Consider the following 16,116-nt stretch of genomic DNA (forward strand, 5'->3'; position numbering starts at 1 on the left):
CAAAAGCAACGGTCTAGTGAAGCAAAGAAAGCGGTGGATATTCCATTCATCAGCCACGTGGCTACTCCGTCCATCTTTCCGCCTCCAGTCGCCGTCGCCGGCGGCGTGGACCGATCTCCGGCCGGCGAATGAATGAAAAAACTGCTACAGCTTGTGGACGTTGTTGTAGCTGCCATCAGAGAGAAAGAGAGGACTTGAGATTATTTGGTTATGATATATTATAGAGGGCAGGTTATATCACTTGTTTAAAAGAGTTATTCTACCTTGTAGAGTTACTAAAATGCCCTTTACTTAAATTGGCTAAATTTATTTAATTAACTTCTAATACTAATAATTTGAAACACTTCTACTTTAATTAAAATTTAATTATAAGCTGGTGAACGGTGACGGTGACTAATTTAATTCAAATCTACAAACTCTTTTATATATATATATATATATATATATATATATATATATAAAACTCTTATTTATATTATATTAAATATTAACATAACATTATTAAAAAAATTAAACATTAATATTATTGTTATATTAATTTATGAGGATTCGATAGAGTAGGAAAATTAAAAAAAAGATAATATGTGATATATTATTGGCTGAAAAAATGTGAAGAGAAAAGAAATAGAATCATATTTATTTTATCAGTAAATTAAATTAACGTCATTTTCTTGATAAAAATATAAAAGTCAATACATTATCTTCTTTCTTATCTCAATTTGTACATTATGTTTCGTTTGAAAACATTTATATAATTGGAATAAATATTATTAAATTTGTTATATATATATATATATATATAAATTAAAATTATTTTATTAAAATTATTAAAAACAAAAATATCTTTTAAATAAATTATTTTTGACAAACCCAGTTCCATTGTTGGAGAGGGGATGATTTTCAGGACCAATTTATTAGGTAATTTTCATATTATATTAAAAAATTACTGTACATTCTTTCATATTTTATTTTTAAAAATTGTTGCAATTTTTTTTTACAAAGTTAAATTTTATTTTGTGTTCAAAAACCAAATAATTTTTTTTGCATTAATCACATCGATCGATGATAAGAAATATAATCATTCATAATATTATGGTGACTTCTATGAAAGAATCAGATTTCCATGTAAGAATCAGATTTTTTTATCCTTAGTTCTTAATCTCTTAAAAACGATAGACTCATGATTTTCAATCTCTTAAAATTCACTTTACCACTCAAAATACCATAATGAATTATATCTATATATATAAATTCCGAAATAATAATGGATTACCAAAACAAAATTTCGGTTTTATTAAAGTTAGTTTTAAAGATAACATATTTCTAACATATTCTTTTTAGTTTAAAAACATTTTTGATGGATAATATGATCATGACCCAGTTAAATCCGATCTGTTAATAAATTATGTAAAAAATAGATCCAGGCGAACCTTAGGTTTTCTTTTTGCTAGTTTTGGATGTTAGGGTTTTGAGTTTTCACCATTAATTAATAAATATACCACTATATTATCTCATAAAAATTGACATTTCATTAAAAAAAAATAGTCATGGTTTTAAATACTGTCGTACAAGTATGGCAATAAATTATAGTGAAAAGGATGGAGACGGACAAGGATATAATTATGAGACGTCCAAAGATTAAAGTTGATAGATATAATCACCCACCCACTTGCCAAATAATAGTCATTTGACTCATTTCTAAAATGTTTGGTTTAGTGAATACAATAAACATATAATATGACCAAGATGTTTAGCTATTAATTATTAGAATAATTTCATATGTCAGGACTCAATAATATAATGTATTCATGATGATAATCAATCTTGCAAAAACACCTCATTTTTACTTTTTAAACATGACCATAATTAAGATAAATTAGGATTAATATTGTTCCTTAATTATGGTGGAATGTTAATTTATTCAATTCAAAGATGATATATTCTAAATTTATTAATACTATTTATAAGTAACAAAATACTTAATTTGAAATTGTTATTGCTGTAGTACACAAATTCATAAATATGATCGATTCTGAACCATTTTATTCAAGTAAAAAGTTTGGTTTTATTATTATTATTATTATTATTATTATTATTACTTTTATAAATTTGAATTTTATTTTAAATCCGTTTATTTTTTAAATTAACATACTTTTAGAAGAATTCGTTTATTTTATAAAATAACATTTTTTAAATGAAATTATAATTATTAACTAAACAAATAGTTAGTATTAACTAATTTATTCAACCATAGGAGACCAAAAAAAATATTAAAAAGTTAGAAAAACAAAATATTAACAGAGTAAGACTACTCAGGAGCAGCAACAAATGTCATACATCTAAAACTAAAACTATGTATAAGACTTATTATCCAGCATGAGCACTTTGACAGGGTTGTATTTTTGGTTTCAATGGGATGGTGTTCAAACACCCGAAATGGGCGTCCATGGGGTGATCTCGTAGTTACTAAGGGTTCATAAGGAGATGCTATTATGGTAGGCATGCTGATGCATACACCCCATATGGTGAAAACCTATATTATACCCAACCCAACCCAATCCAATCCAAAACGTACCCAATTTTGACCCTAAACTCCTGATTTACCCGACCCAGTTAGTAACCATATACCCAACCCCAATTTTGACCCTAAACTCCTGATTTACCCGACCCCAATCGGAATGGCAGGTACCTGACGAGCACCCGATGACATGCCTACCAATGGCTAAGATTGTAACAGCAAAAACACATCAAGTAGGTTTCAAAATCTCTATAAATATTTATTATATTTTGTTTCAGAACAGAAGGCAGCATCAGCTATCATTGTTTCAACCCAAACTTTAGTGGTATAGTCTCTATTAGGGGAGCTATAACTCCCCTTTATCTCAACGCTTATATAATCTTAAAAACATAGACTTTCCAACATGCCAAACCCATGAAAAAAACACCATTCCAGGCTAGACACACATGGTTGGATACCCCATAAGAATAACTGTGATTTGAACAAAAGTAGAACTAAAATTGTTATTTCAGAAACTCCAACAAAGAAAACAAACCCATTTTGAAATAACATTAGTAGACAAAGATTTGCAGCTGAAAAGAAGAAAATGGATTTTATACAGTTTGAAACAGATGATGTCTTTAGAATAGTATAATAATGTCAGTAGTTTGCATTGTAACAATAGCTAACACATGATATATTTATACAAAATCAAAACTTATGCAGCTACCAATACATTTAGCGGACCACCACCAAGGATATGTAAATAAAGAGCAAGACATATGGTAACAATGACCAAACTTTTTGCACCAACATACCTGACCACATGTAGGCCTCTGTCAAGAACTTGGTCACAAACAACATTCGAACTTCTTTTCGTCGCCTCTGATAGTTTAAAAAAGAAGAACTCCATGAGACTGTGAATTGTTTCAAATGTCACTCTCCCAGCCACATCAAACACAAATTTCCTGTTGCTTGGGATCGCCAATGTTGAACTAATAGTGTTGGCCCAACTGTTGTTGTTACTCTCACCTCCATCATCCATTTCCTCCAACCTAATTGAACAAGGGGATGATGATCTTGACCTTAAATCAGGAGGACTAGATTTCTTCACTTGGTGAGAGGTTCTCACAAGTGTTTCCACTGCCCCATTACAAATTGAGACCAAGATGTCTTGAACCTTAGTGTTGTGCTTTGGGTTTGTCAGCCCAGCAAATATATCATCGTAAAAGTTCACATCCATTGTTTTATCAAGGTAAATAGAAACTGCAGTACTGACAAACGTCTGGATGGAATCTGCTATTAGAACTTTACACTCGTCGGTACAAACTGTGCTCACCCAATCTGGAACAGAAGGCTTATCTGTATTATTGGATCCTTCACAAGAATAGAATCCCACAACCAAATTCCTAGCAAATGAACCAACAATTGCTGATACAAAACCAGTCCCAGCTTTAGACATCATCATCTCCATGGCTCGATCAGAAAAAGTTGAATTTGGTGATGACCCTTGTTGCCTCTCACTCCCTTTTACCGACCTTTGATACCCTCTGGAAATCCCAAACGCCATAGCCTCAGTAACCCTAGCAATGGACTCAGAGAACTCCTTTGACTTAGCAATTTTTGACAATTGCCTCAAACTATTAGGAACTTGGTCAGAATCTGACTGTAAGAACTCCTTAAGATCCCTAGATACAACACCAATAGCCTCTGATGAATCAGAAACCATCTCTGCCATTGATAGAAAAGCTCCAAGTAGCTTCAATAATCTCTTCCTCTTTCTAGTGAAAGAAGGCAAATTGTACACCTTGTAAACCCCATAACTAGAGACACCAAAAACTATGAGTCCAATAATCAATTTCTTCTTTCTTTGAGAGAAATTCAATGCCCCTTTCACAAGTTGAATATCCATAGCAGAAATGAATAAAATTTGAACTCAAACAGCTGTGAATATGAAACCTAGATAAATAAACTAGGGTTTGTGATTGGGAGTAGGCGTAAGTGAATTGATTGATGCAAAATGAAATTGATTTGCTTTTTCGATCGGGTAAGATAGATAGTGTAAATAATCATCAGATTTTTTATTGAACTTTAAAACAAACCTCTAATGGAAGACGAAGATCAGAGCCAGCGAAAGAGAAAGAGAGAGGTTACGAATTACGATTTTGCTGGCTCATTATGTCCAGAAAAAAATAAAAAATATATAAAACCAAAAAAAAGGAAAGATGGAAAATATGAATTATAAGACCTAGCTTGTTTGGATTGTATCTCCACGGAAAATACATTATTAGGAAATTTCATGAGATGACCCTAGTAATTTATTTAATCGTCTAAATGACTGCCTAATAAAAATGGCGTAAACTATCGTTTCTTATTTTTCGGATAAAAATACCTGTAGGCGATGGAACCCTAATCCGTCGAGTGTGCCGTCGCATAACGAGCGTACCGTTCGCGAGAGACGCATCCATGTCATCCATTACGCGACGGGTATGGTCATTTGCAAAAAAATTATTAGGCGTTAATCCTATGCGCAATTAAGGATCATTTCACCAAATTTCCTATTATTATAAATTTTTATATTTTTATATTTAATACATTTTATTCTTTTTTTTTTATTTATTTATTTAGCAACTTCGTGTTTGTAATCTAATTGGAAACTAATTTAAATTATTACTTTATTTAATATATATATATATAGAATTGATATAGAAAAAGAAATTAATTGACAAAGAGAAATGGGTCAGATTTTTTTTCTGGAAAAACAAAATTGAGACAAGTTGAGTACCTTATCTTTTTGAAAACAACAATGTACTCATGGGAAGAGGATAACTTTATTTTAATAATAAAAAAATATTATAAAAAAATATATTTCTCAAATAAAACTAAATTCACTCAAATAAGTAAATATATAAAATTAATTGTATTTATATTTTTTATTTATATTTTTACCTCTTATAAATCTTTTTTTTTATCAATATTGAAGTTGTTTATATATTTTTTTTCAATATAAAAAATGTTAAAACTTACTTTTATCATTATGATTTTATCCATAATTTTCTTGTTATTCGATGAGTTTATCTCTCAATTTTTTTTTAATTATCTAATTCAAATATTGGATAATAAGTTTCAAAATATAAGAAAAAATGTGAATTACAAATTAGTATCCTTAACCCATTTTAAAAACAAAATTATATATATATATATATATTTTAAATAAAAATAAATTTAATTTAAATTAATAATAAACTAAATTTAAAAAATGTTCAGTAAATAAACTTATATATTAAAAACAAAAAATATATATATATTTTGAAAAAGATTTAATTAATCTTTAAAATGACATAAATAATTAAATATATAAAATAAATATTTATAATTAAGCTGTTAAATTTAAAATTAATGATTAATGTTTTTTATTATTTAATGAAAACAAATTAAAAGAAAATTTAGTTTGAAAAAAAATAATTATCCAAACAATTAAAAAAAAGAAAATATTTGCTCCAAGTTCTAATTTTCTTTCTGTAATAAGTCCTAATCCAAAGTCTGAAGCAAAAAACCCAAGTAACGAATCAAACGCCAATCATTCATCTTTGAATCTCGACATTTGAAAATCGAATTTCAGTTCAAAATCAGCCAAAATGGACCATCAGATCTTAAAGAGGTCCTTATTCCTCCTGAACGAACGACGATCGGCAAGTGGCGAGGACGAACGACGATGGGTAGCGGCGGTGAGGTGCCGGCGGCGAGGATGGGGGTCGGAACTCGGATCTCTCTCCCCTTTTCTGTTTTCATTATTTTTTATTTTAATTTTCTTAAAAAAGTTACTTCCTTTACTTTATAGGGGACCAATATGAAAATACCAAACAGACCCAAGACGTGGTTTACCGTTGGTAAGGCATCTCTCTCTGTTCTTCTCTCCCAATTGTCTGGCCAAGTTGTTTTCCCCCCATTTGAACTCTCTAATTTCCCATCCTTTGGATTTTTCTTCAGGGTTTTGCTGACAATCTTCTCATCCTTCTAATCCCACCAATTCTCCATTTTTCTTCTATCTATCCAACTGCTTATCAAATTGATCAACACCATCTAACAAAAATACATACTTTACGAAGCAATTGCATGCATGCCGGCCGTGATCAATTCATTCCTTTATTTGGGTCAGTACCATATTTGCAATTTTCCATTTCCTTTTCTGATATTTCTTGGGAATTTTGCCTAGAATAATCCCAATCGTCAACAGATGGATTACGAATTCCTAGAATAATAATTTATGCATGTCGATAAAATTGATCCCCATGATTGTTAATTGATTGGATGATCCATTGATGATTGAACCCCCTTCCTTCAGCGTGAGGAAGACAATGCATTTGTTTCCTACTTGTACTAATTGCAGTTATAATTTGTTAGGATGATAAATTGAAATTCCATCTGGTTCTTCAAATTTTGTTATATTGAAATCATCAAGGGAAAAACACAACACTGGCTTCAAATCTGTAAAGGGTTGTTGAATAGCTTCATCATATGTTATATTCTACTGTCCTATGTTACTTGAGCAAATATGATATGCTCATCAGAAAGTGGCAGATATAGCATATTGGTGGATACAGATGGGTATGAACATCCCTGGACTCTTAACTTCTGCTGGCATCAATATATCAATCTGTGCTGTGCTCCTGTCCCTGTATTCTGTTTTAAGTAAACAGCCAAGCAATGCAAGTGTATACTTTGGTCAAAGGCTTAGTCAAGTTCGAACAAGAAGGAATGAGCGTTTCTCTTTGGAAAGATTTGTTCCTTCCCCAAGTTGGCTTGTCAAGGCATGGGAAACATCAGAAGAAGAACTACAGTCAGTTGGAGGATTGGATGCTGTGGTTTTTATTCGAATGATCAGTTTCTGGTTAATTTTTACTTCCCCCCCAACTCCTTATATTTTTGTTGATGTTAAACTATTGATACTGTCTATGTATGTCCTACAGCATGAAAATTTTCTCAGTCGCTGCAATCACATGCACCTGTCTTGTTCTTCCTGTCAACTATTATGGAAAAGAGCTAGAACACAGGTCTATTGCATCGGATTCTCTGGACTCGTTCACAATTGGGAATATTGGAGAAGGATCAAAATGGTAACAGTATTCATGAATTAACTAACTCTTTAGTTTCATAATTCTTATACTTGTTAAGTTTAATTCAGGCTTTGGGCTCATTGTCTGGCGTTATATATCATATCCTTCTCCACATGTATTCTTCTTTATCTAGTAAGGATGTTATTTTTTATTCAACATCTTGGTTTTTGTTATGAAAAATATCTTAATCTTGTTGAAGCACATTATTTTCCTTGAAGGAGTACAAAAGCATTGCAAATATGAGGATGGCATACATTATTGGAACTTCCCCGAATCCAAGTCACTTCACGGTTCTTGCTCGCTCCATTCCTTGGTCACCGGAAGAGTCATACAGCGAATCTGTGAGAAGATTCTTTATGAAGCTCTACCCGACAAGTTATTTATCTCACCAAATGGTTTATGATTTTGGAACTGTCCGAAAACTGATGGTGAGTGTCTGCCAAAAACTGAAATTACTCATAATGTTTCAGAGAAATTAAGATAAAATCTCATTTTTACTCAGTTAGAGAATCACTTTGAAGATTTAAAGATATTATTTATAGATGTATAGCTGTATACTTTCTTTCTGTTCAATTTTGTTTTTATCATATAAATTCACAGGTACCTTTATTTTGTTTTTCGTTCAAATTGTTTTGTGTTAATTACTCACAGAACGATGCAGCTACGATGTATAAGATGTTGAAGAACGATCCTATTGAGCACATTGGATCAAATTGTTTGAGATGTGGCTTATGCAGAGGGAGTAAAACTTCTTTCAAGGTCCTTTTTGAACCAGAAAGCGCTAGGTGGGGGCGTGACCCAGTTGAACCAGATCTAAGAGACAAGGTTACATAAGTACCTTTTATTTTTTCTCATATATTTTCTTTTTCAGACAACTAAAGTTTTATCTATAACCAACATCAGATTTTGTATAGAGAAATTAGAACCATTTGGTTGATGATTTTGTATAAAAGTATAGGGTAATTTGGTTGATGATGGGATACATGATTAAATCCAAGTATAACCTTTATATCAAACAAGGCCTTCATCAAACTTTCATTTCCTTTTTTGGCAGGAGTGTCCAGCTGCGTTTGTATTTTTCAGGACCCGATCTGCTGCTTTAACTGTGTCACGGGCTCTTCAATCATCGAATCCAATGTTATGGGTAACTAATTTGGCTCCAGAACCCGACGATGTTTACTGGAGAAGCCTTCAATTACCTTTTGGACAACTTTGGATTCGAAAGATAGCTACACTTCTAGCCACAAGCATGATCCTACTTCTATTTATTCTACCTGTCACTCTTGTACAAGGCCTTGTTCATCTAGATAAATTGCAAACTTCACTTCCACTATTAAGGGGAATTTTAAAGAAGTAAGTATTATTCTTAACACAACATTAGAGCCTTGTTTTATGCAGGTTGTAGAAAATAGGTTATTTGAGTTGAAAGTTATTAAGAATTTACATATATAATTTCCATTTCAGAAAAATAGCGGGTTATTTGAAATTAATCTGATATAACCGACATCATCAAACAAGGCCTAGGTGTGTTTCACATAGACTTATTACCATTCATACTTTGTTGTCTTGTGCAGTAAGTTTGTAATACAGATTGTGACTGGATATCTACCAAGTGTAGTGTTAATGTTGTTTCTGTATATTGTCCCACCAATTATGATGCACTTGTCGACATTGGAAGGTCCAATCTCTCGGAGTAGCAGAAAAATGAGTGCTTGCCGGAAAATCCTATACTTCCTTATTTGGAATGTTTTCTTTGTGAATGTTATTTCTGGAAAATTTCTTGATAAATGGGGTATCTTTAATAGACCAAAAGATTTGCCCAATGAACTTGCTAGAGCAGTACCATCCCAGGTAAACAGCCAATCAATCAAAACATCTGTTTTTACACTTGCATTAATAAGAAATGTAATGTAATGGGGTGTATGATTTTGTTGTTTTTGCAAGGCTACCTTCTTCACGACGTATGTTCTGACATCAGGTTGGGCAAGCGTTTCTTCAGAACTTGTGCAGCCTTTTGCCCTTTTCTACAACTTTATGAGTAGGCATGTTATTCGAAGCAAAGATGATGCATCTTATGGTCCTTTTGCTTTTCCATACCACACAGAAATTCCAAGAGTGCTTGTCTTTGGATTACTTGGCTTTACCTTATGTATATTAGCACCTTTGATATTGCCATTCCTTCTTGTATATTTCTTTCTTGCCTATCTGGTCTACCGCAATCAAGTGAGTTTTAGTTCTCTTTTTTCTTCTTTTGGATGGATGGATGGTTTCCTGATTTGATGTCATAATTGAAACTTTCAGATTCTTAATGTTTATGTTACTACATATCAAAGCGGAGGTCGATTTTGGACAATCGTACACAACACTTTGATATTCTCATTAGTTTTGACGCAAATAATAACAATGGGGGTATTTGGTATAAGAGAAGCTAGCATTGCATCAGGTTTGACGATACCATTGATCATTTTCACGCTGCTGTTCAACGAGTACTGCAGGAGAAGATTTCAACCAATATTTCAAAAAAATCCAGCAGAGGTAATTACATTTGTACTTAATCCTGATATATAGTAGTTAAGTTCTAAATGAATTATTTGCCTTACCTATAGGTTCTTATTGATTTGGATAGACAAGATGAGCAACAAGGGAGATTTGGAGAAATTTATCTGAAACTACAAACAGCTTATTGTAGATTTACATCATCATCCACTTTCAGTAGGGATGATCGTTTAAGTCGTTCTGAGAAGTCGGTTAGTCATAGACCAGGTTTATGACTAACAACATTGATGGTCACCAATGTTGGTGGGTTTTCAGGGAAGAGGTCAGGCAGGGTAAACAGTTCGTCGCGTTCTAGTTTGGAGATAAGGAGAAATGATGTCAAAGGATGTTGAATCTAGTTAGTTAAAGGAAATATTATTAGAAACATATTTTTTTTGCTGTTTTTTCAGCAAAAGTTTTTTTTGTTGCTGGGTTAGTTAGAAAAATGTGTGTATTTAAATCAAGAACATTTTTGTTTATCTTCTATAATAATATGTTGAAACCATTTTTTAATCACATGCATGATCATGAATTTCAACATTATCCTGTTTTTCTTTGATTAGCAAATCTTTTCTCAGCTTCGAGGGAAGAATGTATGCTGGTCCAAAAGTTGGCGTATCTCTAGACTGTTCTTCCAACAACACTTAGAACTTTCTGATTATTTTTAAAAAATGGAATGTTTCTATGGTATTATTAAACAACGAACTTTTTAACTGCAAGTGAATTGTTGAAAGATTTTGATATGGTAAAGAAATCCAAAACTTCACATTTGCATCTTTATATGTAAGGAGTTTATAACTATGGACAGTTAGTTCATTAACAACTTTTATAAGGTACGGAGCAAGAACAAATGAACATTAATTCGTCTTAGATCAGTTATAGATTTCCCAACTTTAAATTATGAAACATAGATTTAGCCAACAAACAATTTCTTTTTTCATAAATAGTCCGAATGTAAGAAAAAATACTTCAACAGACAATAATTAAACCTAACAATTCAAATCGAAACAATACTAATTATCAACTTAAACAATTTAATATAAATTCAACAAACAAGAACTAAACTCAACAATTGAAGTATTGAAAAAAAAAATAGCAACATATGATATTTCAGTTTCAACTTCCAACTTCCAATTATCTGCATAAAAATTGAAGAAATGAAATATGTTGATTTTGCTATTTCAAAATCAAAATAAGTTAAGTTAATCAAAGTATTTAGTATTAACTAATTCTCTATTACAAGTATATATATGCCTATTAACATAAATCAAGCTAATCATATTATTTACTATTAACTAAATCAAGCTAATCAAACTATCAAATATTCATTAGATTGCCATATAAAAATGTACCTTTTCATGTGGTCCATGGTGTGCTGATGGACAAGTGGGAAAGTGTTAGAATTGAAAATGTGAAAAAGTTTTAGTCAATGAACATAGGTTTCTATTTCCTAAGTTTCAAATATGGATGTAGATTGAGGTCATTATCTGAGGAAAATTTCAATGGGAATTTTGCATGATTTTGTGTGACTGGGAAGAAAATATGGTACTTTACAAGAAGCCTCCTACTAAATTTCTATTTGGGTTATTTCTAAAAACATTCCTCCTTATCTTAATTTAGAAGACATTAGTATTATGGAGGTTTTATTGGGAAATTCTTTGTATCTGGACAAGATTACCAAAGAGCACCAACAACTCAATTTTACAAAAGTTTGTATTGAAATCATTCCAAAGAATCCTTTTGCCTTTTGAACTTGTTCTTGCCCAATTCAAGTTCAATATTCTTGAAGGCCTTCAATGTGCAACAATTGTGATTCTTTTGAGCATTGTGGGACTGTCTGCCCTTCATAGACCCCTGCCCCCACCCCTGCCACTCTTTCATCTTAATCCACCCAACTCTGTCTCAAATACGAAAATAGAGAAAAAAAAAATAATATTATTTTCTTATGTCATGTTTTGTCGATGGACTTTTTTTTTTTTTTTTTTACTTAAATAGGAAAAAAGAATGTTATAAACCAACACACTTACACTTAGTCAATCACAATTCACAAATATATTAAGTACACTAATTAAGTTAAAAGTTAAGACCACACCAACACATGTTCATGAAACACACTTACATCTAGAATGCCATTTTATAACATGTCAAACCCACATTTTCCTACAATTATTTATTTTTATAAATATTTATTTTCACATGTAAAACTTTCATTACATTTGTGCATCACAACTTAATATGATTATATTATACCTCATCAAACCAACACCCACACTCACAATGACATTCCCTGGTAAAAATTAACAAAACCCACATCAAAATTTATCTCCTAAATTTTGTTTATAAATACATAACTTCCTCTTCAATTCTTCATCACAACATAAACCACATAATATATACTTGAGAGAGACAAGGACATAGAAAGAGGGATGGCAGATAAGGGTAAATGCGGCATTAATGGAGGTGAACAAGGACAAGGAAGCGGTGAATCAATGTCAAAATACGCAAAAGATGGAGGTATTAAACCAAAAAAGAAGTCGGTGAAAAAAATGATGGCCGAAACAGCCATATCTACCGTGAAGAAGGTTGTCGGCCGAAAAAAGATTAATCCTAGTAACAATTAACAAGTTGTATGATCTTAAATGTTATTATTAAATTCAAAACTATATATCTATGTATAATATTGAAGTGCTGTAACTTTTTTTTTATTTTTTTTTATTTTCACAAAACTTTGTTAAGTGATGTAATGATATAGCTTTATAATTAAAGTATTTTTTGTTGTATTCTATATATGCTTCTTATAAACTTGGTCAGTTATTAAAAATGTGAGCATTTCTATGTTTCTTCCTTATTTTATTTATATCAATACATTGACAAAGTCAAAGTAATTAGTACTTGATTACTAATTGTAAAACATAATCAAATATTTTATCAAATGAATTTGTTGTAAAGTCTTTGAGTCATATTGATTTGATTTATATGGTATTCTATCTTTTGATTTTTATTTTTTTTGTATATGATAAAATTCTTCTATGTATAAATAGTTTTGAGACTTTCAATTTCTACATCAAGGGGCACAAAAATCTAAAAGAAAACTAAGTTAATTTTTTTATTTGATCTAAAAATATTAAAATACAAATCGAGACTTGATTAGTGCTTTACATACAAAAACAAATTAGTAAAATATTCTCTAATTTTTTTAACTAGCTAGAAGGAACCTTTTATAATAGAGAATAGTAAAACAAATCCTTAAGCTATTAACATGTTCTGATATCATCTTCAAACTTATACTTTTTAAATAGCCCCTGAATTAATTTCCACATCTCTGTATTTAAGCTAAAACATGTCATCAACAAGCTGGGAACCCAGCTACATAAAAGTCCCTCTTTGAATCAGAGTAAAAATTGTCAAATGTTAAATTAGTGTCTAAATATGGAGATAAAATGTTGTCTTGCAAAAGTTAAAGGCTTAGACACTCTACTTCTTTGATATGGTTAATGCTAACTAAAAATGTTAAGGAGAAGTAATTATATTGTCGAATCAATAAACTATATTAAAGGACATACAAATCTTTTTGGTAGTCGCTTTGAGACAAGAACTGAGAGCCTTTCTCTCGATTCCGCTCAATCACCATCCATAAAACTTTCTTTGCCGACCTTATATCCTTCATCTCGAACTCACTCCCTAACAAACTCTTGACCTTGCGAACCTCTTCCTCGTTTTTGATGCGATCAACATATCATTCACATATAACAATAGGAAAACCCCGCAACCATCAACCCACTTGACATAGACACAACTATCAAAATTGCTCCTCACAAAATCGTTACGAACCATGAACTCATCAAAGCGCAAATACCATTGTCTTGGGGATTGTTTTAACCCATAAAACGAGCGTTTAATGAGACATACCTTGCCTTCATCACCGGGTTTAACGAACCCATCGAATTGCATCATGAAGATCTCCTCCTCCAAGTTCCCATGAATAAATGTTGTCTTCACATCCATTTGCTCGAGCTCCAAGTCAAACTGATTCACTAGAGGGAGCAACACACAAATGGACGTGTGCTTCACTACCGAGGAGTAGATCTCGTTATAGTCGACCCTTCGCGTTGTGTGAAGCCCTTAGCTATCAATATCTCCTTAAACCTTGACTTATTACTACCCTCTACACCTTCTTTGCACTTGAACACCCATTTTGAACCAACCACCCTCTAATTCTTGAATGTTTACCAATTCCCACATCTCGTTTTTGTCAAGTGATGCCATCTCCTCTACCTTGCGCGAACAATCATCAATGAAGGTGATAAAATATCGACCTCCACCTGGAGTTGCAGTCCTTGTTTCCCCCCATAAGTCTGAGTAAACGTAACTGAGTGTCTTATATGCAGTTTTTGCAAAACTCCAAATCATCAAGTTTCTCCTTACCAAAATAGCCTCTTTTTACTCAACTCCTTCAAATCACTCTCACTCACATGCCCCAATCTTTATGCCATAAACTTGTGGACGGTACATCTCGAGGTTCTGCCATTGCCACCATATCACCAACCAAGGTGCTGCCGTGAAGGACGTAAAGACTCTTCACTTGCACACCCCTCATTAACACTAGTGAACTCTTTGTAACCCTCAATACATTATTCTCGTACTTCCATACAAAACCAAGTTGATCTAGTGATCCAAGAGAGATTAAATTCCTCCAAAGATTCGGGACATGTCGTACTTCCGTCAATACCTCTCGATTCCATAATGTGTCTTCAAACGCACTGTTTCGATCCCCATCACCCTACAAGACTTGTTGTTACCTAACAAAACTTCGCCCACCGAAGTCTTCTCATAGGTCTCGAACTAACTCTCGTTCACCCGAAATCCATAATCCAACGTTTGTTAGACTAATTAGTGGAGACAACGAGAACATCCGTACTTTCATACCCATTCTCGACCTCTTAAACAACTGCCGCTTCTCCGCTCTTCTTCCCGTCGTTACTCAAATCTGGACAATCTCGCTTAAAGTGTCCCTCCTTGTCATAATTGTAGCACTTAGTAGATTTCTTCCCAAGAGACTTCGAACGCCTATTTTTCTTACTTTTATTGTCTCTTTTCTCGGTTTTCTCTCGAACTAAGAGTCCATATTTACTCACATTGCTCTTTATATTCTTCTTCTTTTAGTCCTTTGATCTCAACGCACTCATTACATCATCGAGGGTAAGCTCCTCCCTCTCATGCTCGAGTATGTCTACGAACGTCTAATACGACTTCAGTAAAGAATTCAAAAGCATCAGCGCCTTATCCTCTTTCTTGTACTTCTCCCCAATATTTTCTTAATCAAGGAGAATTTTGACATAATCGTCGAGATGCGTCTGCAAATCCTTCCCCTCAATCATTCTAAACTTGAAGAATCTTTGCTTAATGTAGATCCGAGACAATAGTGTCTTAGTCAAATACAAAGATTCCAACTGAAGTCACACCTATATTGATGTCGTGGCACTAACAACCTCTCGCAGTACTTTGTCACTAAGACTAAGAATCAAGGTGTTATAGGCCCTTTCCAACACCTCCATCTTTTTCTCCGCGTCCATCGAGACTGATAATTTTAATTCCCCTTTGAGTGCTTTAGCGACTCCCATGTTACCAAGGTGTGCCCTCATCTTAATCTTCCATAACCCAAAATCCTTCGTCCCATCGAACTTCTCGATATCCACCATAGAAGTCGACTCCATCTCAAGTCAAAGAAACCGAACTACGACCCTTAGACCAACCTCGCTCTGATACCTGTTTTTTCGGTGAAAATATCACCCGAAAATGAAAAACGGAAATATAGCAATCGTAATAGATGTAGAACAATAACGTAAAAGAAAAAGATAAACAGAATAACGACACAAAAGTTTTATCCAAGTTCGGACCAACAATGTCCTACGTCCTGCTTTTAGAGAATCGATTCAATAGAGTTATAATTACAAATTCTAACTTTCT

At 32.6% G+C, this 16,116-nt stretch overlaps 2 protein-coding genes across 2 annotated transcripts; one reads left to right on the forward strand and one right to left on the reverse strand.

Moving 5' to 3' along the window:
• Positions 1–3,091: 3,091 nt before the first annotated feature.
• LOC124944854 (protein PHLOEM PROTEIN 2-LIKE A10-like) lies at positions 3,092–4,665 on the reverse strand. The gene has a single exon (XM_047485198.1). It carries the CDS (start codon positions 4,407–4,409, stop codon positions 3,216–3,218), a length of 1,194 nt encoding a protein of 397 aa, XP_047341154.1. The 5' UTR covers positions 4,410–4,665; the 3' UTR covers positions 3,092–3,215.
• Positions 4,666–6,029: 1,364 nt separating this feature from the next.
• On the forward strand, positions 6,030–10,650 carry LOC124910252 (CSC1-like protein RXW8). The gene is made up of 13 exons (XM_047450875.1): positions 6,030–6,251; positions 6,339–6,387; positions 6,488–6,651; positions 6,902–7,388; positions 7,468–7,614; positions 7,683–7,746; positions 7,833–8,042; positions 8,266–8,439; positions 8,669–8,967; positions 9,189–9,465; positions 9,559–9,837; positions 9,916–10,149; positions 10,221–10,650. The coding sequence occupies exons 4-13, from the start codon at positions 7,102–7,104 to the stop codon at positions 10,383–10,385; spliced, it is 2,136 nt and encodes a 711-aa protein (XP_047306831.1). The 5' UTR covers positions 6,030–6,251; positions 6,339–6,387; positions 6,488–6,651; positions 6,902–7,101; the 3' UTR covers positions 10,386–10,650.
• The last annotated feature ends 5,466 nt before the right edge of the window (positions 10,651–16,116 follow it).

The sequence above is a fragment of the Impatiens glandulifera genome, chromosome 7, assembly GCF_907164915.1.
Source record: "Impatiens glandulifera chromosome 7, dImpGla2.1, whole genome shotgun sequence".
Taxonomy (NCBI): Eukaryota; Viridiplantae; Streptophyta; class Magnoliopsida; order Ericales; family Balsaminaceae; genus Impatiens; species Impatiens glandulifera.

Bases quoted from the DNA above. Each gene is read 5' to 3' on its own strand.
- LOC124944854 (XM_047485198.1), bottom strand. From the start codon at position 4,409: ATGGATATTCAACTTGTGAAAGGGGCATTGAATTTCTCTCAAAGAAAG.
- LOC124910252 (XM_047450875.1), top strand. From the start codon at position 7,102: ATGGGTATGAACATCCCTGGACTCTTAACTTCTGCTGGCATCAATATA. The intron at 7,389-7,467 runs GTTAATTTTTAC...TATGTCCTACAG, and splicing joins ATTCGAATGATCAGTTTCTG to CATGAAAATTTTCTCAGTCG. The intron at 8,968-9,188 runs GTAAGTATTATT...TGTCTTGTGCAG, and splicing joins TTAAGGGGAATTTTAAAGAA to TAAGTTTGTAATACAGATTG.